The following is a 17599-nucleotide window of genomic DNA, read 5'->3' as shown; positions in this document are numbered from 1 at the left end:
TGCACTACATGAACGTCTGGGGGCAGTATCGTTTGTTGTTGTTTGTCAAGACTGCACACAGTCCTACCAACGAAGAAGAACGTCTGAGGAGAAGAAGAATGTAGAGGAAAATAAACGTGGTTGCACGTTCAGATAGAGGAGGGCGACAGAGATGAAAAAAACTGAGACAGAAACATTCTAAAGTGTGGGAACACTTCACCGAAAAAGAAAAAAAGTTGAATGCAAATTATGCAAAGCGGAGCTTTCTTTTCACGGCAGCACCACCGCGATGGATGAACATCTGAAGCGCAAGCATCCTGGAGCTATGGATGCTGCCGTCTCTTGAGAGGTAAGTTTTAGCGAGTAAAGTTAGTGTCACGTGTTAACGTTGATGTTTGTACTATAATGTGTATATCAATGTTTTGACAATGATAGTTAAACCTTAAACCGACACATACTTGGGGGTTAATGCACCCCTGGATGCCAAATACTTTTTAGCTGCACTTTTTAAGTAAACGTCACAATTCACAAAGAAAATGTGAAATTTTAATGGAACACGTATTTTTTTTTCATGCAAAGAGCATCACAAGTACTGCAACACTGATCATTTTACACACTGCAAATGAACTGTAAAAACTACTGCAATAATCTATTATATGTTCAAGATGCAACTGAAGCCATTGATGAAATTCAGTAAAACACCAAGCCAATTGCTCTTGAACTGGCTGCACACAAACACACAGAGGTAAACGCTGATGACTGCAGGCTTGTCTAGTGCAGCGGCTCAATCCTAGAGACAGTGGTGCTGCAGTTCTGCTGGGGACAGCAGTGGTCGTGACCTGGCTGCTTACCGAATATATGGCACTGACTGATCAGCTCCAGCGTGCTGGCAAATTGTACTGAGAAGCAACTTTAGCCGGTTGCGGAATTCAATGAATGTACGTCGCCGAATGTACTCAGCTTCGGCATGCTTCAAAATTGCACTGGAAACCGACTATAGCCGGTTCCGGCAGTTTAAGGGTTAAGTGAATATAATTTCAGTTATGTTTGCTAGCGTGTTTGGAGCTATAGTAAACAAGTGAATAGGAGTAGCTGAGCCGTCCTAGTTTTTTTTTTTTTCTTCTTTTTTCATATAATATTTCAGTTCATATGAATAGCAAACCATCTCTAAACTAGTGTTAGGTAACTTGTGTTTTGGAGTATATCAGTAATTAGCTTGTTACATATTTTAGCCCGTTATTTTTTATTTTGGCATAATATAGTACATGATGTGATAAACTACAACACTTTTCCTTCAGAGTGTGATGATTAAAACATCTTTCTCTGTCTGCAAAATCATTCTTGTGTATTCCTGCTAGGCTGCTACCACTACCCCCTCTGAGCGTCTCTTCTCAGCAGCTGGGAACATTGTCTCAAAAAGAGAGCCAGCCTCACACCAGAGCATGTACGTTGAAATGCTCACCTTCCTGCACTGCAATCAGGAATATATGAACTGAATCTTTTATAAACTGTACATTATTGTTTTATTTTATTTGAAATGAAGCTTTATTTAAATTTTTGGACTTTAAGACACACCAGTGGTTAAATTAAACACCAAGTTAAATGCACTTTTTTTGTTTAAAGACTATGTGCACTTTAGTTTGTATTGTTTAATGTATTTATTTTTTATTGTGATGGTCACAGTAATATACACTGCCTTGCCAAAAAAAAGTCGCCACCAAAAAAAAAAGGTCACACACTCTAATATTTCGTTGGACCACCTTTAACTTTGATTACGGCACACATTCGCTGTGGCATTGTTTCGATAAGCTTCTGCAATGTCACAAGATTTAGTTCCATCCAGTGTTGCATTAATTTTTCACCAAGATCTTGCATGATGGGTGCATCACTTCATCTGCCTCTCTTCTTACCCTGATGCGCCCATCACTCTGGAACAGGGTAAATCTGGACTCATCAGACCACATGACCTTCTTCCATTGCTCCAGAGTCCAATCTTTATGCTCCCTAGTACATTGAAGCCTTTTTTTCCCGGTTTGCCTCACTGATTAGTGGTTTTCTTACGGCTACACAGCTGTTCAGTCCCAATCCCTTGAGTTCCCTTCACATTGTGCGTGTGGAAATGCTCTTACTTTCACTATTAAACATAGACCTGAGTTCTACTGTTGTTTTTTTTCGATTTGATTTCACCAAATGTTTAAGTGATCGCCGATCACGATCATTCAGGATTTTTTTCCGGCCATATTTCTTCCTCGAAGATGATGGGTCCCCACTATCCTTCCAGTTTTTAATAATGCATTGGACAGTTCTTAACCCAATTTTAGTAGTTTCTGCAATCTCCTTAGATGTTTTCTCTGCTTGATGCATGCCAATGATTTGACCCTTCTCAAACAGACTAACATCTTTTCCACGACCACGAGATGTGTCTTTCGACATGGTTGTTTAAGAAATGAGAAGCAACTCATTGCACCAGTTGGGGTTAAATAACTTGTTGCCAGCTGAAAGATAATCGCCCATGCAGTAATTATCCAATAGGAGGCTTGTACCTATTTGCTTAGTTAAATCCAGGTGGTGACTTTTTTTTTTGGCCAGGCAGTGTAAAACATCTTGATTATTTACAAATTCATATGTTTCACTGGTTGTATTTTAATTTGATTATTATTAATTTAAATCATGTTAATGCAGAGACATCAGGGTGACATTCACAGGTGGCAGATGAGGCAAGACATGCACTGGAGCCCAGAACAGGATGTGCAACCACAGGTCGCAGGCATCAAAATAGTCAGGCATGAAATTATCGTGACTAATCGAAAAAAAATTGAACAATTGACTACCAAAATAATCATTAATTGCAGCCCTATTCTCGAGTATTGCTTTTCCAGCAACCATGTTGTGGATTTGCTTTTAAAATTATTTGGTCTTCTGTTCTCTTCACATTGCATTTAAACCTTGGATGAAAATCAAATCTTTCCAGCACAAGTTCTGATTCTAAGTAGTGTGAAAGCACCCATCAGTCTTGAAGTCAAACCACCTTCTTATCTAGGTTGACCTACAGTAGGCAAACACTAAAACACCAAAAGAATACTGTATATGGACTATTCAACAGCACAGTTTATATAAGCAGAAGTTAATTTTTATTATGTTACACAAACCACTTTGATATGACAGTCCATGCTGTAATTCATGGGTTAAGACCGATAAAAAAAAAAAAAAAAAACGAATAAATGTCTCAAATGATCATTTTAAAATACTGTAAATGTATTTATGATTCTTTATTCCTTTGGAACATGCATGTGTTTTATTGTTTAGTTAAAATAGTAAAAACATAAAAAAAAATCTATTATTATATTGTCTCTAAAACTCAAACCTCTTTTACAAAACAGAGGAAAAAACGCTCCTTGAATAAATTATAATAAAATATTTCCCAGTCTCCAAAATAAGAGAAAAAATGAGCAGCTGCAGTGTTAAGCATTTGGAGCCTATCTTGGCATAATCTCAGGAAGTGTCAAACAGTTCTTAAACCATTACATGGTTTAGCAGACTGTTTTGGATTAGCTTACACCCAAGTCTCATTATATGTCTAAAAATAAATCAAATTAAACACTGGCTCATGGAAGCATCTGTTCCCAGCAACTTAAACTGTATCTATTTTTCTTTAGCATGGAAGCATTGTGTGTGCCACAATAATTTTTATTAAAATTAGTTAAACTGACATTTAGCTTCAGCAGAAAATGTCCAGCTTGTTCAAGGCACTGTCAGATGAAAACAAAAATAAACAAGCACTGAGACTCCTAAATGCAATGCAAGATGAACTTTCTCCAAGCCCTGTCAACACTTGACTTTGTACACTGCAGGGCTGATTTTGATAACGACAACAGGAAAAAATATTAACAAAGTAATATGTTTGATATTATGTAAAATCTTATTAAAAAAAGTCTTCTCATTTACAAAGGTCATAGCCCCAGTGCATATAAAGGATATTGTGTCTATTTTATTATTAGTATAGTAACATTTAAAAAAGAACAAAAAAAACTTTAAAGATAATTATCAACTACAAAATTCATAACTTATGGCATAAAACAACATTTCTCAGATGTCCATGTGCATTTATGTTTTTCTTTTTGACGGTACTGAAATGTCAGTATGGTGGTGCTATCTAACAACTCCACAGCATAGGGTGCAATTCCTAACTCTGTCCGTCTCTCTGTGTAGAATCTATAAATGTTATCTCCATATCTGCACAGTTTTATTATTAAGACAGTCTGGTTTCCCTACATGTTCTCAAAGTATTCTGTCATATTAGCAATTTTGAATAGGTCCAAACCGGACCCCCTCAACGCTCTGGCTGCGCCTATAAATTCTGTCCATAAAAGTTATGAACAGAATCGGTGACAAAGGGCAGCCCTGGTGGAGTCCAACTCTCACTGGAAACGGGTTCGACTTACTGCTGGCAATGTGGACCAAGCTCTGACACCGGTTGTACAGGGACCGAACAGCCCTTATCAGGGGATACGGTACCCCATACTCCCGGAGCACCCCCTACAGGATTCCCCGAGGGACATGGTCGAATGCCTTTTCCAAGTCCACAAAACACATGTAGACTGGTTGGGCAAACTCCCATGCACCCTCCAGGACTCTGCTAAGGGTGTAGAGCTGGTCCACTGTTCCACGACCAGGACGAAAACCACACTGTTCCTCCTGAATCCGAGGTTCGACTATCCGACGGACCTCCTCTCCAGAACCCCCGAATAGACTTTTCCAGGGAGGCTGAGGAGCATGATCCCTCTGTAGTTGGAACACACCCTCGGACCACCACCCCGGTCTGCCAATCTAGAGGCACTGTCCCTGATGTCCATGCGATGTTGCAGAGACGTGTCAACCAAGACAGTCCTACAACATCCAGAACCTTGAGGAACTCCGGGCGTATCTCATCCACCCCTGGGGCCCTGCCACCAAGGAGTTTTTTGACCACCTCGGTGACTTCAGTCCCAGAGATGGGGGAGCCCACCTCTGAGTCCCCAGGCTCTGCTTCCTCATTGGAAGCATTTTGCATTTTGTGCTAACCAATAATTCAATTAATGTGGAAACACCAATCTTCAGATAACATATGGATGAAGAACCAGTAGGAACCCTATTTTAAAGTATTTTACTTATTGAATATTCTGATGAAATGATAACGTTAATATTAACTGTCTTAATTGTCCATTGTTACAGAAATGCATTGCTATAGTAGTAGTAGCAGTAGGCTAGTAGTAGTAATAATAATAATATCCTCTTGAGGATCTGATATGAATGAATATGGAGGGGGATGTGAGTCTGGCCTTTGTTGAACTGATGCCTAATTCAAGATTGGATCCCACATTTTACTCAATTCTGTCAGAAAGGTAAATAAATAAATTTAATACACATAATTCCATTTCAATGTTCTTCAGTGGGGCGGCACAGTGGCGCAGTGGTAGCGCTGCTGCCTCGCAGTTAGGAGACCCGGGTTTGCTTCCCGGGTCCTCCCTGCGTGGAGTTTGCATGTTCTCCCCATGTCTGCGTGGGTTTCCTCCGGGCACTCCGGTTTCCTCCCACAGTCCAAAGACATGCAGGTTAGGTGGATTGGCGATTCTAAATTGGCCCTAGTGTGTGCTTGGTGTGTGGGTGTGTTTGTGTGTGTCCTGCGGTGGGTTGGCACCCTGCCCAGGATTGGTTCCTGCCTTGTGCCCTGTGTTGGCTGGGATTGGCTCCAGCAGACCCCCGTGACCCTGTGTTCGGATTCAGCGGGTTGGAAAATGGATGGATGGATGTTCTTCAGTGAAATTCATGTTTATATTTGAAATGTTAAGACTCATTTTTCAGTCCTATTTGAAAGACAGGCTAAAAAGCTGGTTTATACAATATTCAATTACAAATAAGCCCATGTACTTTCTGCAGGCAGTTACAATCTAGCACTGCTTTATCACAGCAAGAACTGCTTTGATCATCACTCAATATCAGTTCCCTGGAATGACAACATGCACTACTGGCAGGCAGTTATGTCTGTTATGGTACCAACTAAGAAAACAGAGGGGGGATGGGGGGGAATAAACTGTCACGAAGAATTTCAAAGACTTGAATTTTCGTAAGCATTCAATTTATTGTTTTTTCTATTATTAAAAGGGTCTGAGAAAATAAAGCTTTGTATTATTTACAAATTCATATATATGGCACTGCATGAATAACAAAAAAAAAAACACATCTGCCTAGGATAGACACTGACCTATACATAACAACTGTATGTGTAAAACTACACACAGCTAGGCAACGTGGAAAAATAAAGCTTAATTTGTAAACCAAAATGTGCCCTTATCACTGATATATGATGTAAAAACTATTAAAAAAAATTCTATAAAAATGTTTTTCCTCCCAGATTCTTTTTATCCACTTGAGTGGTGCAGGAAGCTGGCATTTCCCTGCAGCACCAGTTTATCATTATTCTCCTTTGTTAGGCCAATTCAGAGCCATAAACTAATTTGCACATCTTTGGGATATAGGAGGGGGTGGGAAGTAAAGTACATTTTGTGTCTGCATAGGAGGGGGTGGGAAGTAAAGTACATTTTGTGTCTGCATGGAGTAAAACCCATGCAAACACTAGGTTAAGGTGCAAATGTCACCCAGATAATGACCATACTACATTTCCTAGTTCAATGAGGTAGCTGTGCTAATCACAGAGCCTTCATGCCAAAAGAAAATCTGTAAAAAGTAAAAAAATAACAGCTTTTTCAACCCAGCTTGATTCAATTCATAAGTATGGAAGGCTAGAGTCTATCCCAGAAGCAGTGGGTGCAAGGCAGGAAACAGCTTTAGGCTTGGCAGCAGTTTACAGTAAGACTCACTGACTTTAACACTTGGGCCAATTTAGAGCTACCAGCTACCCTAATCTATACATCTGTGAGGATGCAGATGGACACCTGGGCTACTCAGAAAAAAAAAAAAACTCACAAGCAAAAGGAGAAGATGGAAAATGTACAACAGACAATGTCTAGATGCTGGAATCAGCTTCAAGATGCTAGATCCATGAGGAAGTTAGCAGTGCTGCCCACTTATTTTCCAGATACTGTACTGGAATTTGTGACCAGTTGTGTGATGGTCTACTCTATTAATTATACTATAAAAATAAAAGAATTACTAACTTGCTGCTTAAAAGTAATAATGCTAAACATACAGTTCAAATGAATGGTGGGTTTAGTACCAGGGGTTTCTGTCCTAGTAAGCTATAATGATGCCCTATTGGACACAGAATAATAAGGACACTTTAAAATTCTCTTGTAGCAACCCAGAGATATGTTTAATACCTTAGGAGGTTGTACTTTTATAGTGGACTTATCGAATGTGTCCATTCTATACTGCCCACAGTTAATAGGTTATGTGTCTCAGTATCTTTAGTGTACTTTATTTTCATTTAGAAACATATCTGATGCACAAAGTGTCAAACAGATTAAGATTTGAGACAACTGGAAAGTTGATTTTAAAGAATACAACTGAATGTGGAAAGAGAACCAAAAGATTAAAAACCAAGTCTCAGATTAATGTATTTGTAGTTTATACTGTATGTAAAATTCTGCTTTGTAAAGTACTTTGTGAAGGTGCTAACCTCTAACAACACTATATAAAATAAGTGCTGACTGAAAAACTGGAGGGAATTAGGTTGAGAACGCAGCATTTATATGAGTGGTATAACTGGGTAAAATTTCTTTTAAAATACAAACACTGCACTTGTACTTTATTAGATTCTTATGGAGGTTATGTAATAAAGATTATGATGTGAGACACTAATTTTACATTGACTACAATCAACTACAATTAGTACTGCCTAATGACATACATTATAGCTTAAGTTGTCCATATGCAACATTTACAGTGCACTATACTAAACCTATGATGCCCGCTCAACATTTTTACTAATTACATGCATCTGACGCTAAAATGTTTTTTAAATTATGGACAAAGATGACGCTTAATATATGACATAAGAATAACTATTTAAACAAGACAACACCAGCTGTTACCTGAGCTACAGACACAGGTAAAACAACTCATAAGGCTGACTAATATATCTCAAGAGAATGCAAAAACTACAACATTTCTAGCAGAAGCAAAGTGGTATGGCCTTTTAGGCTTAACATGCAAGATGCATTAAAAAAATACAAGGCTATTATGATGCTAACATCATGCAGGACATAATACCTCAATTAAACTTTAGTGATGTAATATAAACACATACTGTAAATGTCACCTAATGCAAACAAAACTATATATCATATATAAGATAGCTTGAATAGCCTAGAAGGATTAAACTAAAATACAAATTGCAGTGTAATAAAAATTACGAAAAGCTGTTTCCAAACACATCTAATCAGTGTGGCAAGAAATGTAAAAATAGCTGGACTGAAAACCAAAAAAGCTTCACACCATCAAGAAACATTTTGGTGTTTAGAAAGCAAAGGTAAAAATCATCTAAAGTATAAACTGAAATAAACGTTGGACATCTTTACCTTCATACTATTTATAACACGTTTTACTCTTGCTATTAACCAGTTACGTAATGAGAGGCATCTTCTATGTTAGGTTCATTGCACTGTATGCAATACTTTCTTATATTCAGACTCTTCACTGATTTACAACCTCTGGTAAAATATCTGGTTTATATGAAAACAAAAAAGAAAATGGCACAAAGGCAAATACTACTTTACACAAAGTTTTTTTAGGTTAGGTTAAGGTCACATAAACTGGGAATTCAACAGGGATCAAAGAAAGAAAGCACAGAGTTAGGTGTTAAAAACGTGGAAAGCCTAAAAACATTTAAATTGGCACAAGAGACTGGAAAACTCAGTGACTGAACAATAAAAGTTTTACGTGCTAAAGAAAAATTTGTGAAAACTTGAAATGGCAACCCTGAAACAGCAGGTACCAAGAAATTGGAGTTGCTTTTAACAAAAAGTGGTTGTGTTCTTCAAGATGATATGGATAGGTGTGCTGCCATAAAAATATACCACGGCTAATTCAGCGACCAATCCCAAACTACCTATAGCAGGAACCATTCAGTAATCCGGTTGCCTGGGATTACCCGTTTTAAATTTCACGACAACCAAACTACAGACTCACAAAGCCCAACGGGCTACCATATTTGTTGGATCTTTGGTCCATGCAGTACATTCCTAATCAAAAACAATTCAATAAAAACAAAAGACAGTTTATCATGTATGATTTTAGCTGTCACTTTTAATGACTGTTACTTATAATGCACCAGATTGCCATAACCACCATCTAACATGCACAAAATTGCACACACCCACAAGCAAGCAATTTAGCTAACTTTTGCAGCAAATCTACAAAGCAAACATGAGAAACAATAGTGTTTGTTGTAAAGCATCTGGGGCAGTGACAGCAAGAATGGCAAAAGTTAATCGATCGTATCCACTCGTCATTTAACGTAATATAAATAAGGTAAGAAAGCATACTTTATTATGAATTAAAAAAAAAAACAAAAGAGATAGAGGCAACACCAATTACAAGTGAAAGTAATCAAAATTACAGGCAGCATTATGATGATAATAAATGGAAAAACCACTTTCAAAATCCTGGAAGAGCACATTAAATACAGAGGGTATTCCACACTGTAGGGATGACTGTACAGAGGGGACAGCATCAGAACCTAGTCAGAGACATGTACCATGTAGAGAGCATCCAGAAACCGCTTATAAAAATGGTCCTTTTAACAAAATGTTAGGATTGAAAAGGTGAGAAAGCACAGTAACTTTGAACTGTTTACTGTACTTGCCTGCAAATGCTGATGCAGAGCAGAGTCATTACATTATTGTACAATAAGTCAAGACAAGTTGGGGAGCATGCACTGGTACAGTGCGTTGCCGCACCCACTACACAACGAAACAACTCGGGATCCCGGTTTGCAACCCTCCAGGCAGATACACGGTCCAGTCCCACCCACTGGAAATGACCCTCTATCTGCCGCAGCCAGGTGTTACGTGGGCGAACCCTTGATCTGGTCCAGCCACTCGGGTCCCCAACAATAAGGATCTTACGAGCTGGATCACCCTCGGGGAAATGCGCCACATGGCCGTAGTGCCGTAACTGACGCTCCCTCACAATGCAGGTAATGTACCTCATTCGGGACTCCATGAGCAACCGCTCATTTGACACAAAGTCAAACCAACAGTACCCAAGGATTTTCCGTAGAGACACAGTACCAAAGGAGTCCAGTCTTCGTGTCAGGTCACTGGTTAGCGTCTATGCCTTGCAACCATATAGCAAGACAGGAAGCACCAGGACTCTAAAGTCTTGGACCTTCGTCCTTTTTCATAGATATCAGGAGCGCCACACACCCCTTTCCAGTGACCTCATGACCTCCCATGCTCTCCCAATCTGTGTACTGACTTCATAGGAAGAGTCACCAGAGACATGAATGTCACTGCTCAGGTAAGTAAACCTCTCAACAAGGTCGACACTCTCTCCACAAACAGACACACTGCTGATGGCTGTGCCCAAGAGGTCAATAAAGGCCTGGATCTTGGTTTTTATCCAGGACACTTACAAGCCCAGACACTCAGACTCCTCGCTCAGTCTCTCGAGCGCCTCCATTGACTCTGTGAAGATCACAGCAAAGTCAAGATCCGCAAACCTTTTTTCACCAACAGATGCCCCACAGCCGCTGGACCCCACGACCTTGCCCAACACCCAATCCATACAATCATTGAACAGAGTAGGAGCTTGTGCTTGTTCTTGCTCCTACTCTGTTCTGTTCAATTGTACAACATGGAAACAAAATGTACACTTGTGCAGTAGATTAACTATTTTCAACTGAGGCAGCATGCTATACCTGAAAATGTTCTTAAAATATTCAACATCTTGTTAATCACATAGGATGGCTAGAATAATCCAATACTGCTCCGGTCACAAATGTTCAAGTGTTCAGCCTTAGGAAATGGATTTTAAAGTTTGGAATTCCATTAAAAACACACCTTGCCTTAAATAGTTATAGATGCAAGAAAATTCTAGTACAAAATAAGATGTATGGTTAAGCTGTTAACAGTATTTTCATCCTAATTTTCATTCTGCTTTTCCAGGTGTTCTGGTCATTTAATTGATTATTTAGTAACTAGTGGATCTGACACTGGAGTTGTTGCGGCTTTAAAACATCCTGGGTATCTACTCTGCTTGTTATTAATTGTCAGTATTAGGGTTAAATGAAGGGAACAAACTACACAGGAATAGGGGAAAATAATAGGGAAACAACAAAAGAGAGTTAAGCATTTATAGCTTTAGAAAAAATAGAAATATTTCTAAAAGTCTTATAAAAAGTAAAACCGTGTTGTGCTTTTCTGAATGCAGAATAAAAGAAGAGAAAAAAAGACCAGCTAATTAAATGAGATCAGTTGTTATTGATTAGTATCACCAATTGTGAATCTGATTGGAACAAAAACCTGCAGCAATAGGGGGTTCCCAGGACCGACTTTGAGAACCACTGGTCTAGCTAATTTCAACGTTTTCATCTGTGCATTTCAATAGTGAAACTCATAAAGTCTATTTATATTCTGTATCAGATAATACTTAACTGAATCCCCATTCATTATCTATAGCTGCAAGGCAACAGAATGCTTCATCAGTATTAAAAGCTAAACAGCTAACTACTCAGCTAAGTGCAAATATAGAGTTAACTACTGTAATGCTTGATATTTAGATATCAGAGGTATCACAAGAAAATTTACTGTGTAATATCTTAAAGTGGAAGAAAAAGAAAGTTATGTAGCACATGATAGCATCTAAGTTACTATAACAGAGCAACTGAACATAGTTTTACCAGTGTTTTTTTAATTAAAAAAAATAATAATAAGTTTTATGGTAAAATTTAACTGATCAATATTATATGAAGTAATGAATGCAATTAACACTATTAATGTTAGTGCAACAATTTTAAAAAATGAACTATGGCAATCCAAGCTATGTCACAACATCACAAACTGGAAACGTGTCTTTATAGCAATATTCTAGGCTGTATAAATATGCAAAAATGGAACACTTACATCTCTAAATATTTAAGCCCAGGAAAAATAACTAGTGAGCAATAGGTATTCTATTAAAAGTTAAGTGGGTGCTGGGTTTCAGGAAAAAGACATAATGCAAATGGATCCTGGACACCATCCTGTGGAAAAGGATCTTGGACTTTTTGATTGCTAGACCCCATGTAGGTAGGGTGGGAAAGCACACCTCCAGCTCCAACATCGGCACCCCTAAGAGGCTGCATTCACTACACACGATTGTGTAGCCAGGCACAGCTGCAACACCATTGTAAAATTTGCTGGAGACATAATTGTTGTATGAATTTCAGCAGGGAGAACAAGAGGCAAAGAACCAAGTATATACCTCAGTTCACTAATGGTACTTCAAAGGAAAGGATTGAGTATTTCAAATATCCAGGAATCAAATCTGGAGTGACTTAACATGGTTCACACACGGGGTTTATGGTGAGAAAGAAAAGGTAGCACCTACTGTATATCATTTCAGACAACTGAAGAAATGCTATGTGTAAAAAAAATAGTCTTGAAGTCTTTCTACCATGTGGCTGTTGAAAGCATACTGGCAAGATGATTCACTGCCTGACATGGAAATGGTTCAAAAAAGGCCACACACAGAGAATTATACACTCAACTGAGTGCATTACGGGGATATGCATTACCAACATCAAGGACTCCTCTCACCCTTTTTACAGCCAGTTTATATGGTTAAAATCTAGCAGGATCCTACGTTGTCTCAGATCAAGAAAATAAAATGACAGAGCTTAAATTTCCCATAAAATAAAATAAAAAATAAATGGTCATCTTCCTCAAAAATGTAGAAATAGTCAATCATTTATATTTAACTCTTTATTATTTAAAAATTATTTAACAATTATACCTCTAATGTGTATGTGTGTTATACAATTACAATTACTTCAGTACTTTAAATCTATACCTTTTAATATGTAATATTTTTAATGTATATTTTAATTTTATTGCACAATAAGGCTGCTCACTGAATTGCATTTCACTGTATTATCTCTTGTTATGTGTATATATATGTTACAAATGAAATCTAAACCGAACATTTAATCTAATGCAGCACCAAGACAATTAGTTCTGGAAACTGTTTTGTGTTGTTGTCTCTGTTAATCAGATGAAATACAGGACGCCATTGTCAAAAGCTCATAAACTTATCACAAGCCACAGACCCTTCTGCAGTGCAATCTTTACTAAAAAAGAAAAACATCAACTGTCTTCAGTCCTCATCTTATTTCTTGCTGGCACCTACCCATCAACACTGTCTTACTGTGGCCAGCAAGAACATAGACCTGTTCATTGTTCCTATGCCCCCATGATTTGATGTGTATGTATACAGTACAATATTTGAACAGTGACGTATCCATGTACTTGGCTGTCAAAGGACAAAAAAAAAAGCATTTTCCCTTTACTTTCTGCACTCCTTATATTATAACTACTGTCACACATGTGTGGCTGGGGGATTGTCTTTCGGGTTCAACCAAGATAAGCAATACCACTTTTGGGCGAGAGGGGGTCCTTTGGTTAATGTTATCTTCTCTTTCTTCCTCAGCTTTCAGAAGATGCCCAGTAACAACACCAAATTCCCACCATTAAATTGAACCCAAGACAACCCAAGGCCAAAACCCCCAATCCAACTGGTAAAGATCGCTCCAGATAATGGCATCTCACTCGTAACCAGTACTCAAAAACTTACAAGCTTCCTTGCCAGATACAAGACCAAAAGAAAAAGGAAAAAACTCTGTGTGGGCTCATTTTTTGGCCAGCATCATAAAAATTTCATTTATTTTCCACTTATACACACCATGTATGGAACCGACTTATTAATACCAATTAATATTGGAAATACAAAAAAATACATCAGCTACAATAAGTTCTTTATGAAATGCACTGACTTTGCAGTTCCAACAAAGCAGACACCATCCTTCATTCCCTTTAACACTGCAAAATATTGGCAGAATGCTGATTTGTCTATTTAAACAGTTAGGTTTGTGTGTTTTGATAGTTGCCTGCATGCTGTGCTATCTAAACTATGTCACTTTTCATATATTTTACCAGGCAAAATAAACTTACATTTACTAATTTGTTGCCTGTTGAAAGCATTCCAAATCAATTTGTAAATAACAGTATTGAACTCGCCCCTAGTACATTCTAAAATTGTGTTTAATACAGTATTTTAAGAGATAAACAACTTTTAACAATGTAACTAGTTATGTGAACGTACTTGCATACAGCCATCCCTTTAAATTTTCTTTAGCTGATTTTTCATTACAACAGCTCTTGGTGTTTATTATTATTTTTTTTTTTTTTTTTTACACAACAATTTGGTATCCATATCGTTTTTTTCACTTTAAAACATATCGTCTCTAATGTATCTTTGAAAGTTGTGCTGTGCTAGGACCACCTAGCCTTGTGATACGCACCTGCCAGCTCAGCAACTTTATTTCTCTCTCTTTCTCAGCAGCTCCTGCATACTACCAGCCACAAGGCCCATGTGCTACAAGCCACCTGCTGCTAGTTTTATGCCTTTATTCATTTTATCTACTACATGCTTGTGCACTGGCTAAACTGATCGCTAAATACCTATTTAAAAAGGAGTGCAAAAAGTTAAAGCAATTTGAAAGTTTGGTGCTTTTTCCTTTTTCTTTTACATAAAGTCCTTAACTAAATTTTGCTGTGGCCCAAGTGTTCTGTGGGGGCCTACACATTCTCCTCAGATTTTTTCTGGACATTCTGGTTAGGCTCGTTTTGCCCACAAACCTGTTCAGGATTAACCAAGTTCTGAAAATGGCATGGTATGGTACCGGATTTGTAAACATGAAGTACCAACTGATGTTTAATAGTAAGCCAGAGCTGGACCAAACCAATAACAGATAATCTCAGAAGTACTTGAAACAAACAGAAATTGACTTATCCATGAATCAGAAAAAAATAACAAGGATGACCAGAGCAAGAACAAACACAAACTTAAAAAGCAATGCAGGCACAACAACATGACAGAAATGACAGAAGCTGAAAGAGATGGAAAGAACTGAATATAGGCAAGCAATTTGAGATGGTCAACATGGTAGCATGCTAAACCATATTTCATAGAGCACTGCTTAGCAATACAAAAACTCATGCTCGAAGGAGCACAATTAGCTAGCGCTGCACTTCTCTTATAGTTTAAGGAATAAGAGATTAAAATGGCCAGTTTCAAAATCATCCATCTACATTACATACAACTATTAAATTCTTTTAATGCAAAATAAATTACCAATCTTGTTTACATGAGAAATTCCTTTAATGCAAAATAAATTACCAATCTTGTTTACATGAGAATTTATTATACAGGACCCTACTTGAACATCCAAGTCCACTTTAAAGTGATATATTTAATTTAACTAATGAAACATATGTTGAGATTTTTTTTTTTTTTTTTTTTTTTTTTTTAAATCAAAAAAGGTAAGGGCTATAGTGAAAATCTGTTTATTTTGATACAACTGCAGTATTTAATTCATATAGGTAAAAGATTTGTGATCTTCAACTGTAACAGCCCAAGTCAAACCTCCTTGTAAAGTCCTAGTTATTAGCATTGTTGATGATGATGTTAGATTAAGCAAATAAGACAACTATAGAACCCTGATGTATTGAATTTTTTTTTGGTACTTGAGAAGGTTAGGAGCACGCACTGATACAGTGCATTGCCGCACCCATCACATGACAAACCACCTTAGGATCACAGATTAGGACCCGAGTGCAGCCATGCAACGGGTGACAACTGAGCACCACACTAGTTCAGATGGAATGGAAACCGTGTGAAGTTTTTATGGTGGCTGGAGTGCCAATTCTGCCACCAACCCCCAGGTTTTTCCCTGCAGGTTGGAGGGCCTACATGCAGGGCTGGATACAGATTAACGTAATACCCAGGACGTTGGTACTTGGGCCACCAACAATTGAACTCAGGTTGTACTAATAAAGGTCCATTGCTTTTTAAGCATCACAAAAATATATTTTCAATGTACTATGATGCTAGTCTATGATGGGTTGGCTGTCTGTCAAATGAAAGGCCAAGTTTAGAAAGCCACATACTGGGCTGACTGACAGGATGATGAGAATGTGCCAAGCCATAATGAAGCTCCACTGATCAGAACAAATCTAGTAAAAAGCAAAGAAAAAAAAAATACTTCTTCACATTGAATAGAAGTTTGTTTCATCGATGACAATACAAGTATACTGTTCCTTTAAATAACAAACAAAGATGGCCAAGTTAATGTGGCAATCTTAGTACTAACAGATTTTATTCTATATATTATGACTAATATACTGTACTTGAAATGTATTTGATGTTCAGATATGAATTTGACAATCAAACATGATACACTAATACTATAAAGCAGTAAAATATGTCTGATTTGCAATAAAATAAAAATGTTATATAATGAATCATTTTTATTATAAGAAAATGTTACAGTTTCTCAGTAGGTCTAAAAACCGATTTAGCAATGATAAAATTGGTTAAATAAAAGGCAATATCATTAAAAATAAAACTAAAAAAAATTCTCATAGACTTTGTGAAAATAGCATCTGTCCATTTCAATTGTATTGAAATTTGTGTTAGACTTGTACAGCTATTAAAAAGAATTGGTTAACAATACCACTGCATGTATATTTATTATTTATGGCACTGAAATCTCTTTAGGCACTACGGGGCCAAGCACAAAAACTACATTTCCTTGTACTATGTACACATGACAATAATGAACCTATAAAAGTATAATTAATTGGGAGTTTATCATTGGAACAGAAAAGGTTTTTTCCTTACCTTCTATACTAAGGTCAAAGCATATATGACAAAATGACAATGTTCCCGTCTCTGTTTCCAGTTTGCACACACTGCAAACATTGTCATCATTAAGATCAATATTCTCAAACTGCTCTTCTTCATTCATGATGATCTTGAGGGGGAAAAAGAAAGAATTCCATGGTAAGAGATGTGATTGAAAGCATGCTACATATACACTAGATGGTAAACAGTGCTTGCAACTGATAAATGCTATTATTTGTTTGTTAAAATACAATTTGAGCAGAACATAAGCAAAAAACTACTTCCAGTATGTGGGGTAAAAAAAAAAAAAAAGATTTCCATCAGAAAAATACAGTGTAACAGTTTAATTCTATTGTCAATAAATACACTACGAGCATAAAATGTTTACACTAAAAAAATCTTTCATTCTTATCTTCTGGAAAAGTAAAATAATGTATTCTTTACAAGGACAGCAAGCATCATACTAGATAATTTAATTGTATATAATTGACTTTTCATATTTATGAATATACAGTTGCTGTATGCTAAACACTGCAGTTTAAAAGGTAATTTATTAATATGACTACGTATTGTTCAGCAGAATGGAAGCACTATGCATTTTATTGCTCTTTTGGACACTTTGCAATCCACACAAGAATAGATTTGGTGCTGTCTTTGCATATTTCTTCCACAAGCTTGAGGAGATTCTCTGGATGCGGTTTTCTCCACAATATTCTTTATCCATTCTAAAACATGTTAA

The 17599-nt window shown here is 37.2% G+C and overlaps 1 protein-coding gene across 1 annotated transcript in view; it reads right to left on the bottom strand.

Moving 5' to 3' along the window:
• The window catches only part of c4h21orf91 (chromosome 4 C21orf91 homolog), a 57712-nt gene that overhangs the window by 22448 nt on the left and 17665 nt on the right, over positions 1 to 17599 (bottom strand). The window contains exon 2 of the mRNA XM_051927088.1: positions 16858 to 16990. Coding sequence (XP_051783048.1) covers positions 16858 to 16984 — 127 coding nt within the window. The 5' untranslated portion in view covers positions 16985 to 16990. The remainder of the gene's footprint in view (positions 1 to 16857; positions 16991 to 17599) is intronic.

This window comes from Erpetoichthys calabaricus, chromosome 4 (assembly GCF_900747795.2).
Source record: "Erpetoichthys calabaricus chromosome 4, fErpCal1.3, whole genome shotgun sequence".
NCBI lineage: Eukaryota > Metazoa > Chordata > Cladistia > Polypteriformes > Polypteridae > Erpetoichthys > Erpetoichthys calabaricus.
This window is presented reverse-complemented; position numbering and strand designations above follow the sequence as displayed.